This window comes from Sprattus sprattus (genome assembly GCF_963457725.1).
Source record: "Sprattus sprattus genome assembly, chromosome: 9".
NCBI lineage: Eukaryota > Metazoa > Chordata > Actinopteri > Clupeiformes > Clupeidae > Sprattus > Sprattus sprattus.
This window is the reverse complement of record NC_137928.1, coordinates 25,272,002-25,286,958: the sequence shown is the minus strand read 5'-3', so window position 1 is coordinate 25,286,958 and position 14,957 is coordinate 25,272,002. Positions and strand designations below refer to the sequence as shown.

At 44.7% G+C, this 14,957-nt stretch overlaps 1 protein-coding gene across 1 annotated transcript; it reads right to left on the bottom strand.

Moving 5' to 3' along the window:
- Positions 1 to 7,127: 7,127 nt before the first annotated feature.
- On the bottom strand, positions 7,128 to 13,408 carry grk7b (G protein-coupled receptor kinase 7b; the record flags this gene model as incomplete). Its single annotated transcript, XM_080845402.1, has 4 exons — positions 7,128 to 7,467; positions 8,433 to 8,704; positions 11,456 to 11,893; positions 12,809 to 13,408. 4 exons carry the CDS (start codon positions 13,406 to 13,408, stop codon positions 7,128 to 7,130), a joined length of 1,650 nt encoding a protein of 549 aa, XP_080701528.1.
- Positions 13,409 to 14,957: the final 1,549 nt, after the last annotated feature.

Below are 14,957 nucleotides of genomic sequence, written 5' to 3'. Positions count from 1 at the left end.
CCCCCACCCCCGCCAGGCCCACGCTGACAGGCCCAAAATACCCACCACCGCAATCTGTCCTCTCCAGGACACCAGCACAGAGACGAAGGTTCCCTCTCTTCCTCCTGTTCCGTCTCTCTCTTGTCCTTTGTCCCTCGCCTCTCATTCACCCTTCCCTTCTCGTTTCTTCTTTTTTTTCTTCTTCTTCCTCTTTCTTCGTTTGCCTCTTGCTTTGGTTAACCATTGGCCACACAAAGACTTACTGTTATTAATGTCTAGTTTTACCTCTTCTTTCTCTCCCCACACACACACACACACACACACACACACACACAAACACACACATCATAGGCACACACACACACACACACAAACACACACACACACACACACACACACACACACACACACACACACACACACACACACACACACACACACACACACACACACACACACACACACACACACACATACACACACATACCCCCACACACACTGCAGCCACACTGGCCATCTGAGTTCCAGAGATGGGGAGCTGTGGTTCCCCCTCCTGCAGCCGGACTCCCTGTGGCTTTGCATGGGGCCTTGAGGCTCTCTCTCTCTCCTTCAGACGGTGGTCCACAACCACTGCTGGATGTAGTGAGCACGACTTGAATACTGAATGGGGCTTTCATCTGCTCCTTGAGCCAGTGGGTGAGAAACCCCTATGGTTTCAAAGCCAGTGGTGGTGACATGCAGATACTGAAAAGAGAAATAAAGGGCGTCACATCATGCAACTCAACTCCCTACGAGATGTCTCTGGCTCTAAGGGGGACCCCACACACACACCATCTTCCATTCTCTGACCAGGCCAGACACCAAACCCTGAGCCCGCATGCCAGGCACCTCCATAGAGCCTCCAGTCACCAGTGCCTTTTCTCAATGTGGGGCAACACAAGCAGTCTGTCCATACCCAGAGTGACCCATACCCAGCCCAGAGGGACCCATACCAGCCCAGAGTGACCCATACCAGCCCAAAGTGACCCATACCCAGCGCAGAGTGACCCATACCAGCCCAGAGTGACCTATACCAGCCCAGAGTGACCCATACCAGCCCAGAGTGACCCATACCAGCCCAAAGTGACCCATACCAGCCCAGAGTGTCTTCTGCATAATCTCTAGTAGCACTAATTGAGGCCCAGGTTGAGGAGCCCACTTCGTATACATAGTGAGCTCCCAATGCACCCGAAGAGGTCATTTCCACAACACCTATCCTGTACAAAATAAGCCTTCATACACAGTTTTGAACAGACACTCTCACACACACACACACACACACGTGCACAGGGCGATAACATCCTGAGGATGCCAGAGCTCAGCGGAGTGTTTGCAGACCCTTTGATGTCAAGCCAGAGCATGTCACACACACCGCCTCCAAATTACCCTCTCAGCAGCTTTGATCTCACGCACCAACTGCCTGCACTTTGAGGTACTACTGTGCGTGCGTGTGTGTGTGTGTGTGTATGCACATTAAAGTGTGTACATGAGAAATAATAAATGAGTGGTAACTGGTATGAGGAGTGTGTGTGTGTGTGTGTGTGTGTGTGTGTGTGCTGTGGGTTACTGAAAGAAATCATTATCACTACAAGATAATTAGTGCACACTCAGTGCTATCTGGGTGTGTACGCATTTGCGTGAATGTGTTTGTGTGTGTGTGTGTCTCATATTATCTTTTATGCCAATCAATTCTTCGGAATCAACCATTATCAATTCCTCTGTCTCTTTCACCTACTTCCCCTCTGAAACACACCCACCCACACACACACACACACACAAACATACACACTATGGGTCACCATAGACCCCCATATTCACGCCTTCGCCTGCTTAATAACTCCACAATCATGTTCGGAGAGGTCTTGTCAGAGAGTTTCACATGTCATCGGGTCGACCACAGATGGCTCCCTCACCCCCTCTTCGGTGTGCAGCTCCAGGACTATCGGCTTGCATCTTGGATTGGCATCAGAGCTTGGGCTCAGCTCCCCGTGGCCCCCCCGTGAGAACCCCCCCCACCCACGGGCCCTTTAAATCCATCTCCGGTGACACTTCACCCGGGAATTAGCATGTGGTAAATGTGAGAATAGAAGAGGACAGGAACGAAAGCGGAAACTTGTCTGGGTGTGTGTCAGATCCGCGCGTGAGACTTGAGGGTAGATGGTTGTTGAATAAGGCGGGTGAGGGAAGTTGCTTAACCTACTGAGACGTGGGAAAGGCGGATTGAGGTGGCTGTCAAGTTAGAGTCACCTCTATGTTTGGTAGTTGCTGGGTTGGACCAATACAGCACATTTGGTGACGATTTTACCTCAACTTCTAGCAGTGGCCTAAATGTGTCACCTCATCCTTAAAAGCACTAGGGGAGACCATGTATAGTTGGAACACCTTTTGCTTTGTATGTTTTGCAGTGAGTGCCTTGGGGACAGTTATAACATGTCAGGAACAGCTGTAACAGTGGCCGAGAACAATTGTAACAAGTCTTCAACCGATCGCTCCTCATAATTGATAAGATGATTGGAATGTAACACATTGTATGCAGCTAATTATACTGGCATCTAATAGATATAAAGTCTGATCACAATCACCTACTACTTGTGTTCCTGTGAAAACATATTACTTGTGTGTTCCAAATCTTGCGCAAAACTTAAAAGTTACACATTTGTCCCACAAAGCGACTTTTGTCAATAACTTTGAGAGTTTGAGACTTTTAAACTGAAATTTCGAAAGGAGCATGCTGATGTCACACGTTTGTCTTCCCTCATTGTGATTCTTGTGTTTGATGGCACTCTAAGACAGTACTCTAGAGCAGTGGTTCTTAACCTGGGTTCGATCGAACCCCAGGGGTTCGTTGAGTCACTCTCTGGGGTTCGGCAGGGGTCAAGACACACAAAGTATAGCCCGGGTTACATTAGCAATGTCGGGCCATTTTTATACAGTATATACCTATGTTTTGAAGAAATAATATTTTTATTTTTCCAATTACGAAGGGTTCGGTGAATGCACTGATGAAGCTTGCAAGGTTCAGTACCTCCAATAAGGTTAAGAACCACTGCTCTAGAGGAATTATGGTCTCTGGTTCTATGTACTCTTCGGCCCTGGGAGCGTGGCAGCAGAAAAGAGGGTCATGAGTAGGCCCGGTGAACTGTTATGTGAGGTTTACGGTAAGAGTGGTGAACCGGCACGTTGTTGCTTTTGGTGGCACGGGGACAGAAAGTTATACGCAACCACTAAGCGCTTAAGTATCGACCCTCGAAGGGTCCCGGCCAAAAACATCGCAATTTGAGGTCAAGCGGCCTGCTGCCCCTGACTTTGTGGCCGTCCCGTTTCCATCAGAGCGGTTCTGCCGTCCCAAGCCCACTGGTGTCGACGCCAGTAGACACAGACAGACTTATATTTTTAACACTGACCATCAGGAACAGACGAGCCAATCTTCCGAGGTGTTGACGCATGAATGAAGTCTTTGGGAGGTACGGGATGAGTGAGCAGTCTGTGGACTGCAGTACAAACATCAGTCACTCTCTGCTTGCTTAGAGAGTCATGGACAGTGATTACAGTGGGGGACTGTTGTGAGAGGATGCCAGTGTCTGCAGTCACTGAATTCCAATCAGATGGCTGAAATTCCCTCTAGGCTACATAGGCTAATCCATACTTTAAGGTGCTCAATACAGATGTGGCCTACATCCCAAACAACAAAAAAAATCTTCTTTGAATACAGAAGGGGCTATCTGTAAAAAAATATTTAAATTTGAAGAACTAAGCTAACAGTGCCATAAAATGTAAAAAGATTTACATGGCAAGGCAAGGAGGTGCTTTCCCTTGTGTAAGAATAACCCTGTTCTTTTCCTGAGAACTTAAAAAGTAGGCTGCGTTCAGCTCAGTATAATGCATGTCATTACCTCATTAAATCAGAAAAAAAACCATTACTAGTTGATCTCACCCCGTCAGTGGAAGACAAAAACGCTCCCCGGACTGCTCTTACGTCATTTCTATCTGTTTCTTTTGAAATCAAACAACACTGGCGTTTTTTCTTTTTTTGTCTGCGATCTCATGTGGAGCGACATTAATAACAAACTGCCCGGTGCAGATGAGTCTGACCCTGGCGTCTACCGACAGAAATTCCACTGAGGTCGACCAAAAACCTCGTGCTCGGCACTGGCGCTCACAGCAGCACTTGCTTCACACACAGTTCCGAGGGAACTGAAGTGTGACCGTTGTCCAGGAAACACCCACCCAACATAACTCAGCGATAGCCGCTGACTTAGGTATGGGACTGGTTCTGGGCTCAGTTATGCCGCTATTGCTGCTACGCTTAAAGTGTGTGCGTGCGTGTGTGTGTTTGTGTGTTTTAGGAGAGGTGCTAATGACTGGTGAGTAAGGGTGATAGGAGTTTAAGGAAGCAAAGAAGAGGTTTAGGGCACCGGGTCGTCATCATCACATGGAGTGTATAGGTTCATATCCCTTCTCTCGTTTTCCTTTTTAAAAGCATTTAATCAATGTTGTTTTTTTGACATGATTAGGTTACAGTGGTTAGTTTATAAGCTCACTTAATGGCTAACTATAGCTAGCTCAGATAGCTAACACATGTGGCCAACATTAGTGACTAACGCAGCTAACGTTGACGTAACTATGCCTGAGTAGCCTACCCAATCATAAGAATTAAAATGTATTAAGTACATTTTATTTTTACTTATTTTCTTACATGACAAACTATGTTTTTTTTCCCTTCTCTCATTTTTCAAACCATAGGCCACAACAGTTTTTATTCTCAGCTGTCTATCTGGACAGCACTGGCCTCTCCCCTGCTACCGACTTACTAAAGACATTCAAGCACCTTTTTGCCTCTGTTATGAACTTAGAATGACCATTCATCATTCTTATGCTTTTTTCTGTGTTTTTTTTTCTCCCTTTACCAACTAGTCTGAGTTTGACAGGAGTTAGAAATCCTTCTTTTTTTCTTTCTTTCTTACATTTCTGTCTGGTGACAGAGATATCAGTACTGAAGTAAAGATCCGCCCACTCCACACAGGCCTCATCGCTCTGTCTTTGATAGAAGAAGGGAAAGTAACCGTGATATACAACAGCAAGTAAATATTGCCAGGAAAGGCATCACTATTTTATTTGTGTTTTTCCATAATTACACTATTCCAAATAGCCCCTGAAAACAAACGAAACAAAACAAAACAAAAGCAAGAACCAAAAACACGATTGGTCAGTGTGTAAAAGAATGCAAAGACGTTAGGTGAGGAGCAGACCTCTCCATTGAAAGCAACAAGTGCATAAACAAACAAAGAGATGGCAGACATTTACACATGAGATATCAATTTCATTACTGCGTAAACTTGACAGAATACAACATCATACAGCCACTGTTGGAGCCGTTCTGTAATTTAAGTTTCCAAATGCGTATGAATTATTAAGGTTGATAAGTTGAGGTTAAGTTTTTGAAACATTTGAATGATATACAATTATGTGAAAGTGAATACTACGATTGCCATGTTCTGTCTATTCAACTGTCTGGCTGTGATTGACACCTGCTAATTGACATGTGATATAGGGCCGTGCCAGCGAATATGAACTAATGAAATAAATAATGATTGCTATAGATCAGACTCGTTTTCACTTTCAAAACCCTAAGTTACCGTAACTGAAGCCAAGTGTTGCAACTTAACTTACAAAATGTAAATATTTAGCAGCTATGCAACATTCACTATTGAGAAAACATGATTCGTTTCTTATCTATGTGATGATTTTTTAAAAAAAATCTTTTGCCACCAGTACAAAGCCACTGCCGCTTTGTATTTACTTCAAGCTGCCGCTCACAACACACACACAAAAAATAAACAAAACAAAACAAATACAAATGAAACATTTGGAAACTGTTCTCGCCTCCATACATTTGCACTTGCGTAGCCAGAATCCGGGCTTTTTTTGAAGAATCACCCCAGATGACTAAGCAGAGGTACCGTGCAACCATGTGCGCTTACAGCATTTGTAAAGCTACGCTAGCACTTATTTGTTAAGGTCACACTGTTAAACATATAGGCACCAAACAACATTAAGGTTTATGGGTGAACACCTGTTGTATGTGAGTGCCACACAGAGATGTGACTATCAGGATATTACCAAATGATTATAACCATCAATCCAAATGATTTCTCTCCTGACATGTACTTTGCCATTGTGAAGGATCACTGATCACATCACTGTCATTTTCAGTATCATTTGACCAGAAAAAAAGTAATTGAAAATAAATTTAGTTGAGCGCATGGCAATCTCTTGATTGTTTTAATTTATTTCTGAACCTTTAAAGTTTCTAACACCCATGACAATTAAATATTAGGCTGAAATGCACTTCATAAAAACTATTCAGCCCAGCAGTGACATAGGGTGACGGTGGAGATCCTGGCCTCAAACTCACATTGCACCTCAGTTAAGAATAACAATTAACATAAGACTGGCTGTTCAAATTAAGTCCAAATCTTTACCACAAAACAGATGACTTCAGAGAAAGTTATGTTATGTTGACCAATGTTATGCCACAAAGTAATATACCTGTAAGGTAATTTTTGTATATACTGTATATTTTATCCTGCAAGTTTTAGTCTGTGGAAAGGCAGTGTTGGTGAGCATCTGATGGCAGGGGGAGAACTGAATCTCTAGTGGTTATATACTGACACTGTGTGGTGAATAATAGGTACTACAGCCACCTTCGCCTATCTATGCAACATTTTACTGGAGGCTAGGTGAGAAGTTAAATTAAGACCAAGAAAGTAAGGCTAAGAGGATGGTAACAAATTAACTCCTCTATTTACATGTGTTCTGACAGAGGTGAACTTTAGTATAATAATACAAAAAAATAGAATTCAGTCAGAAACACATATGAAAAGGCATATATCAATTTACAGATGGCATCAATAGAGCTAACAATCTGGGACTGTTTTGTTCCTTGACCCCCTCCGCATATTATGCTAAATGTAAGATCAATTCAGATTGGCCAGATCAATATATTGCCAAATATATGCCTGGAGTTCACATGTTCCTCTTTTATAATGAAGCAATATGACAGAAGTGAGAGTGAATGCCTCTTGTGTTGATGTCTGCACTGCAGAGCTTTACAGCAACGTGCAGGACTTAGACTTCTTCTCTTCCCCACTGACCAGTGCAGAGGATGACTCCACCCTGCTGGGATCATTCAGCTCATCGAAGAGCCCGCTGTCAATCATTTCCTGTTGCCAGGGGATAGGCGCCGCCCCCGTGCTGAACTCCTTGAAGAATTTTTGGTCGCAGACATTAAACACCACGCCCTTGACCTCGGAGAAGTCGTGGATGTCGCCTGTGTCTTTGGCGTAGACCACGTTGGCCTTGGGTTTCCACGGAGGCTCGATGAGCCCGGCCTCGAGACGGGCGAAGTTTATGGACTTGAACCATTCGTGTTTGCGGGGGTCATCACCACTAGGGGTAAACACAAATGCAAACACACACAAACATTACCACAGGGATTGACCAAAATATAGGCCAAGCCCATCATTGTTACATTTAGTGTGTCACTGCCACTAAAACACATTACCAAACATGTCCTGGGTGCGCTATTCCCACAGTTCTTAATGGAACTTATTGTAAAACAGAATAATTCTCTTCTAACATAACACCTCATAACTACTACACCACAGACCACCTCATGACTACTGTGCCATGGAGTGTAATTGAAGAGACAGGATTAATACATAGAAAGGGATTAAACTGTGCACACACCCCTTTCTTTGCACGCACCCCTTTCTTTTTCTGTCAGCTCCCTGTCAAGCCAGGCTTAATATGGCTCTCCACTTAACCCCGTGCTGGAGCTGTGTGGGGAAAGCTTGCTTGCATGCACAGCGGAGCCAGGTCATGTCAGGACCCTCCGTTACACTGGAGAGGGCCTGTCTGTGCTTGAGTGACACGGCAGAGAGCAAGAGGGACATGGAGGGTGGGGAGACAGAAAAGGTAAAGGGTGCCATTTTCTTTCCCCTGATTTGAGTCTCCTGCATCCCTGCCCTTATAGTCAAATAGCTATGTAAACCAGTCGCACCTGCATTCAGTCCAGTCTTATCTAGATGCTTTTGTTCAGGCCAGTAAGTGGTCAGTAACAGTGGCTAACCAGTTCAGGCCACAGGCCACTGGCATCATTTAGAATTTACTATACTTAACACACTCTACATATATTCCCGGCTTCATCTGAAAGTGAACACAAGACATGACTCAGCTGGGCTCTGGGCAGTTAAAGGCAGTCGAGGTTTTGGCTTCTACCTTTCAGTTGCTTCTGTATCTAAAGTTTCTGAGTTCTTTCAGATCTTTCTGTTTTGTGTTTTTCGTGAATTCACTGCGGTTTACGTTAATTTACAGAATACGCAGAAAAGGAGAATTTTAACTGGGCGTCTTACCGGCATCCGAGTCGCTCACTGATTCTCTTCTTCAGGAGCAGGCCTATGATTTTCTTGGTGAGGGAATCGAAGTTCTTATGGGTGTACTTGCACTCGTCTTCGACGGTCCTCCTGACCACCTCATCCTTCTGGACCTTCTCCTTGTAGTCCTTGAAGGGCAGACGCCCGGCCACCATCTCATAGATGCTGCAGCCCAGCGCCCACCAGTCCACAGACATGCGGTACGGCTCCTGCTTCAGGATCTCAGGGGCCATGTAGCCACTCGTGCCAGCCTAGGGGGAGAGAGAGAGAGAGATAGATAGAGAGAGAGAATGAGAGATACACATTGAGAGAGAGAGCATGAGAGGGAGAGAGAGGAAGAGAGAGAGAGAGCATGAGAGGAAGAGAGAGTGAGAGATACAAAGAGAGAGATAGATAGAGAGAGAGAGAGAGAGAGAGAGAATGAGAATGAGAATGAGGAGTGCAAGTTGTTACCTTTCAAATACAGACACATTCAAGGAGATCCACATTCACACTCAAATTCAGTCTTGAGTAGAGCTGACCTCTGACTATCCAAGAGGTCAAAGATCCTCAGTAGCATGAGAGACAGAAACAAACACACAAAACACACAAAAACACATTCACAGTCACACTCACACTCACGGACACACACACACGCACACACAAACACACGCACACACACACACATACAAACACAAACTCACACACACACTCACTCACACACACACACACACACACACACACACACACACACACACACACACACACACACACACACACACACACACACACACACACACACACGCGAAGAAGCTTTCTCCTCTGTAGGTGAGAGTGTTTTACAGGTTCCATCTTCTCATATGTTAGTTCCCATCCAGTGAACCACCCAAATCACCTGTTGGTCTCAATCTTCCATCAGTCATGTTGCTGATGGGTAATCGACCGAGAGTGAAACACACACACACACACACGCACAAACACACACACACACACACACACACACACACACACCCACACACTCACACACACAGGTTTGCAGGTGAGAGGTCAGACCCCCCAGGTCGTCCCACTCTCAGTAGATTGGAGTCCTGCTGTGGGTGACATCAGAGCAAACGGATGAGGGGCAGATTTGAGTAATGCTCAGATTAGCATTAGCGGACGCTAGCTGAGCCTCCGCGGAGGATTCACGCGCCCTCACACACACACACACTCACACACACACACACACACAGACGTCTGGTCACCCTAATACTAGGAGATGCACCAAACAAGCATACACACACACCAATACTGCATACCACATACGCACAGACCCAGGCATGCACAGATTCAACGTAAGAGCCTCAGCAGACGCTCAGGCTGACAGGTTAATGGGATTACATGATGAGGGTCTGCAAGAGTCTTTGCACAGTCCCCGTCTCACCACAGTAATAACAAAGACACACTTCCTCCATTTGACCCCAGTCAACCTCAAGCAATGAGAGTTACTTACAGAAGGATAAAACACTCCCAGCAAACTCAGTCATTATTTGAGAGTGTCTTGTTCTTGTTGCCATAATGAGTTCTGTCATGACAGTGATGTAATATATACCAAAAGTCAATAGTCCAAAAAGTCCAATAATTGCAAACTTAAATTGCTGTCCACATTCCAATTATAGCCAATGTATCTCATGTCACTGCCGTCTATAGCCAATGAATCTCATATCACTGCATTTTATAGCCAATGTATCTCATATCACTGCATTTTATAGCCAATGAATCTCATATCACTGCATTTTATAGCCAATGAATCTCATATCACTGCAATTTATAGCCAATGTATCTCATATCACTGCATTTTATAGCCAATGTATCTCATATCACTGCATTTTATAGCCAATGAATCTCATATCACTGCATTTTATAGCCAATGTTTCTCATATCTCATATTTTTTGTCACTTCCTTTGTGAATGTAATGCAAATGTTATAGTGACATCTACTTGGAAAGAACATTTCTGCTGTTCATCATTATCTGTATGAGTTCAGATCATGTGTGATGTACTTTGCAAGTCCCCTGCTCAAGGAACTCCACTCTTCAAAAGCCTGAGAATCAGCTCAAGGCAGTCCAGACATCATGCTGTGTACCAACCTCCCCATAACCTCTAGCATCCACCTCTGTGATAAGTGTTCTGGAAGCGGTGTGCATGTGAAAGGGAGTTTTGGCAGAGATACACACACAACATCACAAAACTGGAGAAAGCATAGTTGGGTGGAGATGATCTCCACTGCTGTTAACACGTTGCCAAATCCTAGATTAGAAGAAAGCCCATTCTCAGCTATCCTGAAGGCTTAGAAATAGTGTGACTAAGGACCGAGAGAGTGTTTTTGATTCTTACTTCCTTGTTCTTGGTGGCAGTCACAGTCTACATTATCATCATCACCTAACCGTGTCAAGAGCTCCCTTTCAGGTAACCATCCTTCTCTGGGCCTTTTATGTTGCAATTCACTGAATGGCTTACTGCCAGAGAAGTCCATGTTTAATACTGGTCTGCTGATCTCTTTGCGATAGGTCTTCACAGCCATCATTTGGTTCAGTGTGAGGAAGGGATTTAGTTAGATTGTAGGACAATGGCATACATTAGCCTTTGGTATTTATGTCTTTATGTCATTCTTAAATTCCTATTTATTTTCAACCTTGTGATTTTGTTACCCCACAGTAAAAATGGCGCCCGGTGCCAGAATTTATTTAGTGGAATGCCCTGCCCTGCCCTGCATGTATAAAAAGAGGTAGTTAAGGAGTAATTTTCTTCTGCAGCTATAATTAACTACCCACCAGTACCCTATGACTGACTGCACCTGCCACTAACACACTATTGCGGTTAGTGAAGCGTCACTAACTTGAAGAGCACAACACAGAACCGAACAATTAGATTGGAATCACATTGTACTGTAGATAAGTTTAAGTATAAACTCTACTGAATGACTACACATACTACCCCCCACACACACACACACCCCACACACACACACACCCCACACACACCGTCTGGCAGAGGGTCTTCCCGCTGGGCAGTTCCACAGCCAGCCCGAGGTCTGACAGCCGGCACTGGCCCTGGCTGTCCAACAGCACGTTCTCTGGCTTCATGTCGCGGTAGGCGATGTCCATGGCGTGGAGGTGCAGGATGCCGTTGGTGATCTGCGCCGTGTAGTAGACCACGCGGTCCATGGCGATGCCCCGCTCGCCCATGTCGTAGATGTGGTACTTCAGGTCGCCACCGGTCATCAGGGACATGACCAGGCACAGGTGGCTTGGGGTGTCGTAGGCGTAGGCCAGGTTGACCAGGAATGGGCTGTTGACCCTCTCCAGGATCTGCTTCTCCAGCAGGGCCATCTTCTCACCACCTTTCTTCTTCAGGCGCTTCTTGCACAGCTTCTTGCAAGCGTACATCTGGCCCGTGTTTTTCACCTGCACAGCGCACACCTGGGCACAGGTAAGGGAGGGAGAGGAAAAGAGGAACAGGGAAAGGCAGATATTCAATATTGGTACATTTTACACTTTGCTGTATGATTCTTCTGTTTTATTTTTTGTTGTTAATAATATCTATATTTTTTTTCAGATATGTTTTTTAATTATTTTTTTTTAAGTTGCAAAAGGATCAGCCATAACCATAATACCATAACCATAATAAACATGGTAAGTGGGACATTGAGATGAAGGGAAAGAAAAGAGTTGGAGAGAGATATAGAAGAATGAGAGATGAAATGTGAGGGCTGGGAAAGAAAGAGACTGACAGTAGCAAACACAACAAAACAGAGAAGTAGGGGGTAAGAACCGATGCATTTGTCCTGCAGAAAAATTGAAGTGTTGGATATCCATTTAATAATGATGGCTTTGTGTGCTTAAATGTCTTTGAACAATGGCTGATTCAACAGCAATGATCTTCAATCAAAAACCCAGGAAACACTAATAGACCTGGCAGAGACTCCACAGGAAAATGAGGAGAATTCAAACACAATGAATGAATATCCTCAAAGGATAGTCACACATTTTACAGGCAGAACAAAGAGATCATCATCAAGACCCATTGCTGAGATATGTACTGTAGCTTCAGCCCAGCACTTTTTTTTACCGTATCATAAGCGTGGTAGTACAGTACATATTCAATGAGACTTCTGTCAAATTGGACTGATTCTCTCTTTTTTGCATTTGGATTTGTCTATCCTCATTGTTTCAGAGACATCTAAAATATCTTATCCATTGCTGCAGATGACTATAGATGTGATTGCAGATTTGCAGGAAATCATTTTTAAATTCAACGATTTCAGATTCCAGCATGGAGTAAAATATGATAATAATTTACCTTTTTTTTACCTATGGACACAATGAAATGGTTACCTCTCCGAAGCCTCCTTTGCCCAGGGTCCTGAACTCGTAGAAGTATTTCTCGCCGATTGGCTGCCTCTCGTACTGCTTCCACTGCAGGTACTTGTCGAAGTAGGGGCTGTTCTGGTACTCGGTGAAGGGCTTCCCCCTCAGGAAGTCTCTGGTGGCGTCCCTCACCTGCCCCTTCATCACCCCCTCGAAGTCCTTGTCCGTGACAGCCTTGCACCTCTCTGCCGCACCGCCCGTCAGGAAGGACAGGAAACCCTTAGAGTCGGCCTTGCAGAACCGGTTGATGATGTTCTGCCGGGCCTTGTCCTTGGTTCCGTCTTCGGCCAGGTCCCAGTCGGCCAGATCGTCCAGGAACTCGGCAGCAGCCGTGTACTCGGGCACGGAGACCAGCAGGAACTGCCGGAAGAACTTCCTGCCGATGGGCTGCTGCTCGCACAGCGACTCGAAGGAGTTGCTGACGGAGAAGCGCATGGCGGAACACTGCTCGGGCTTGGGCAGTGCCAGGCTCCGCCGCCGCCGCCGCATCTCCTTGTCATCGCCGGCCTGGGCTTTCAGGTAGGCCGTATTGGCCACCAAGTTGTCTAGACCTCCCATGTCACACATGGCTGTGACTGGGCAGGTGTGGGTGCAACGTCACACCAAAGAGAAGAGGAGAGGCAAGGGCCTCTCTACAGAAATACCTCCAGTCTAGGTGGTGTATGTACCTATATACAGGTCTGTGTGATGGTGCATGTGTCTTGCCTATGTGTTATCACTTCTAAACCCTTGATGCATCTCAGAGCGACTGAGAGCGGACACCTGTGTGACAAACTCTCTCTCTCTTTCTCTCTTTCTCTGTCGCTCATGTAATCAGTCAATGGGAATTACAGGCGGTGCAGCAGGATTTACTCTTAAGTAAGTGTCTTTGTGTGCTTATTTGTGGACACAGCGCTTGAAAAGGAACTCACACACTTTCTTGTGTAAGTAGCTTTGAGCCCATGGCTAAATTTAGACAAGACAGCAAAGACATGGCCACTGTGGCCAATGAGAGCCCTCTTCAGTGAATTATTGTTGGGTGTGGAAAAGTGAACAGAGGCCAGAAACCAACAGTCTCCCGAATGACTGATCTTCTGTGCATAAATTCATACAGTCATAAAACACAAAGTAATTATATTATAGAGGACTCCATTTGCACTCTTTATTGTAATTGCTCATGTCACAAAATCAGCCAAAAGGGATCTCTATTTGAATATTTATTAGCGAGAGACTCTTGCTTCATCTCTATACAGGGTGCATCTCAGGACACCGCTTGGCCCAACTGTGTTTCTGTCCTAATCTATTCCCACAGCGCAGGCCTGGATTAGAAGGCCAGAGTGGCCACGTGTTAATGTGTGTTTGTGTGACGAGTAGCGGGATGTGAGTAAGCTCTGGACTAAGAACAGGCAGAGTAGCAGCCTGAGAACTCCATTTGACTCCATACTAGCATACTGTAGGCTGACAGCGACACACACAGAACTGTGGCTAACTGTTCGATGTCAGCACCGTACGTTGCAGAGTCCTTACTCAGAGTGCACTCAAGGAGCACACATTAAATAAAGACTAAGAGAAACACTGACATAGTGTATGCTCCCTTTGGCATCCCTACACTGGTCAACTAATATTTTACAATCTATGCATAAATAATCATCTTCAAGAAGGCCGTAAATAAGGTGTAGGTTATTTTCTGCTGATCACACATAGCTCATTAACCATTTCTTCTTTTTTTAAATTGTAAAATATAAATCAAATCAAATCATTCAAAATTAAAGGCACCCAGTGCAACTTTCGAGGCTTAAAAATAAACATTCAATTTCTAGTCTTTTTTACACATAGTACGTTTCAATAACTCCATACTATTACATATCGACATTCAAGGAGCAGAGATGAGACGTTGTTGTGTGGTGAGAACTGATAGAAAATCGATAACAACAACAATCGCCGCCATTTTCTTTATTTATTGGTGCCACCAATAAATAAAGAAGGATTCCAGTCAATGGAAAAATGGCCTCTCCCCACCGGGGATTGTTGTTGTTTACGATTTTATATCAGTTCTCCTTATTCCCTATGTACAGAATGCAATGCAATTGAAGCGTAAATTGTTAGGCCAATTAAATATTCTTATATTGCCTTACAG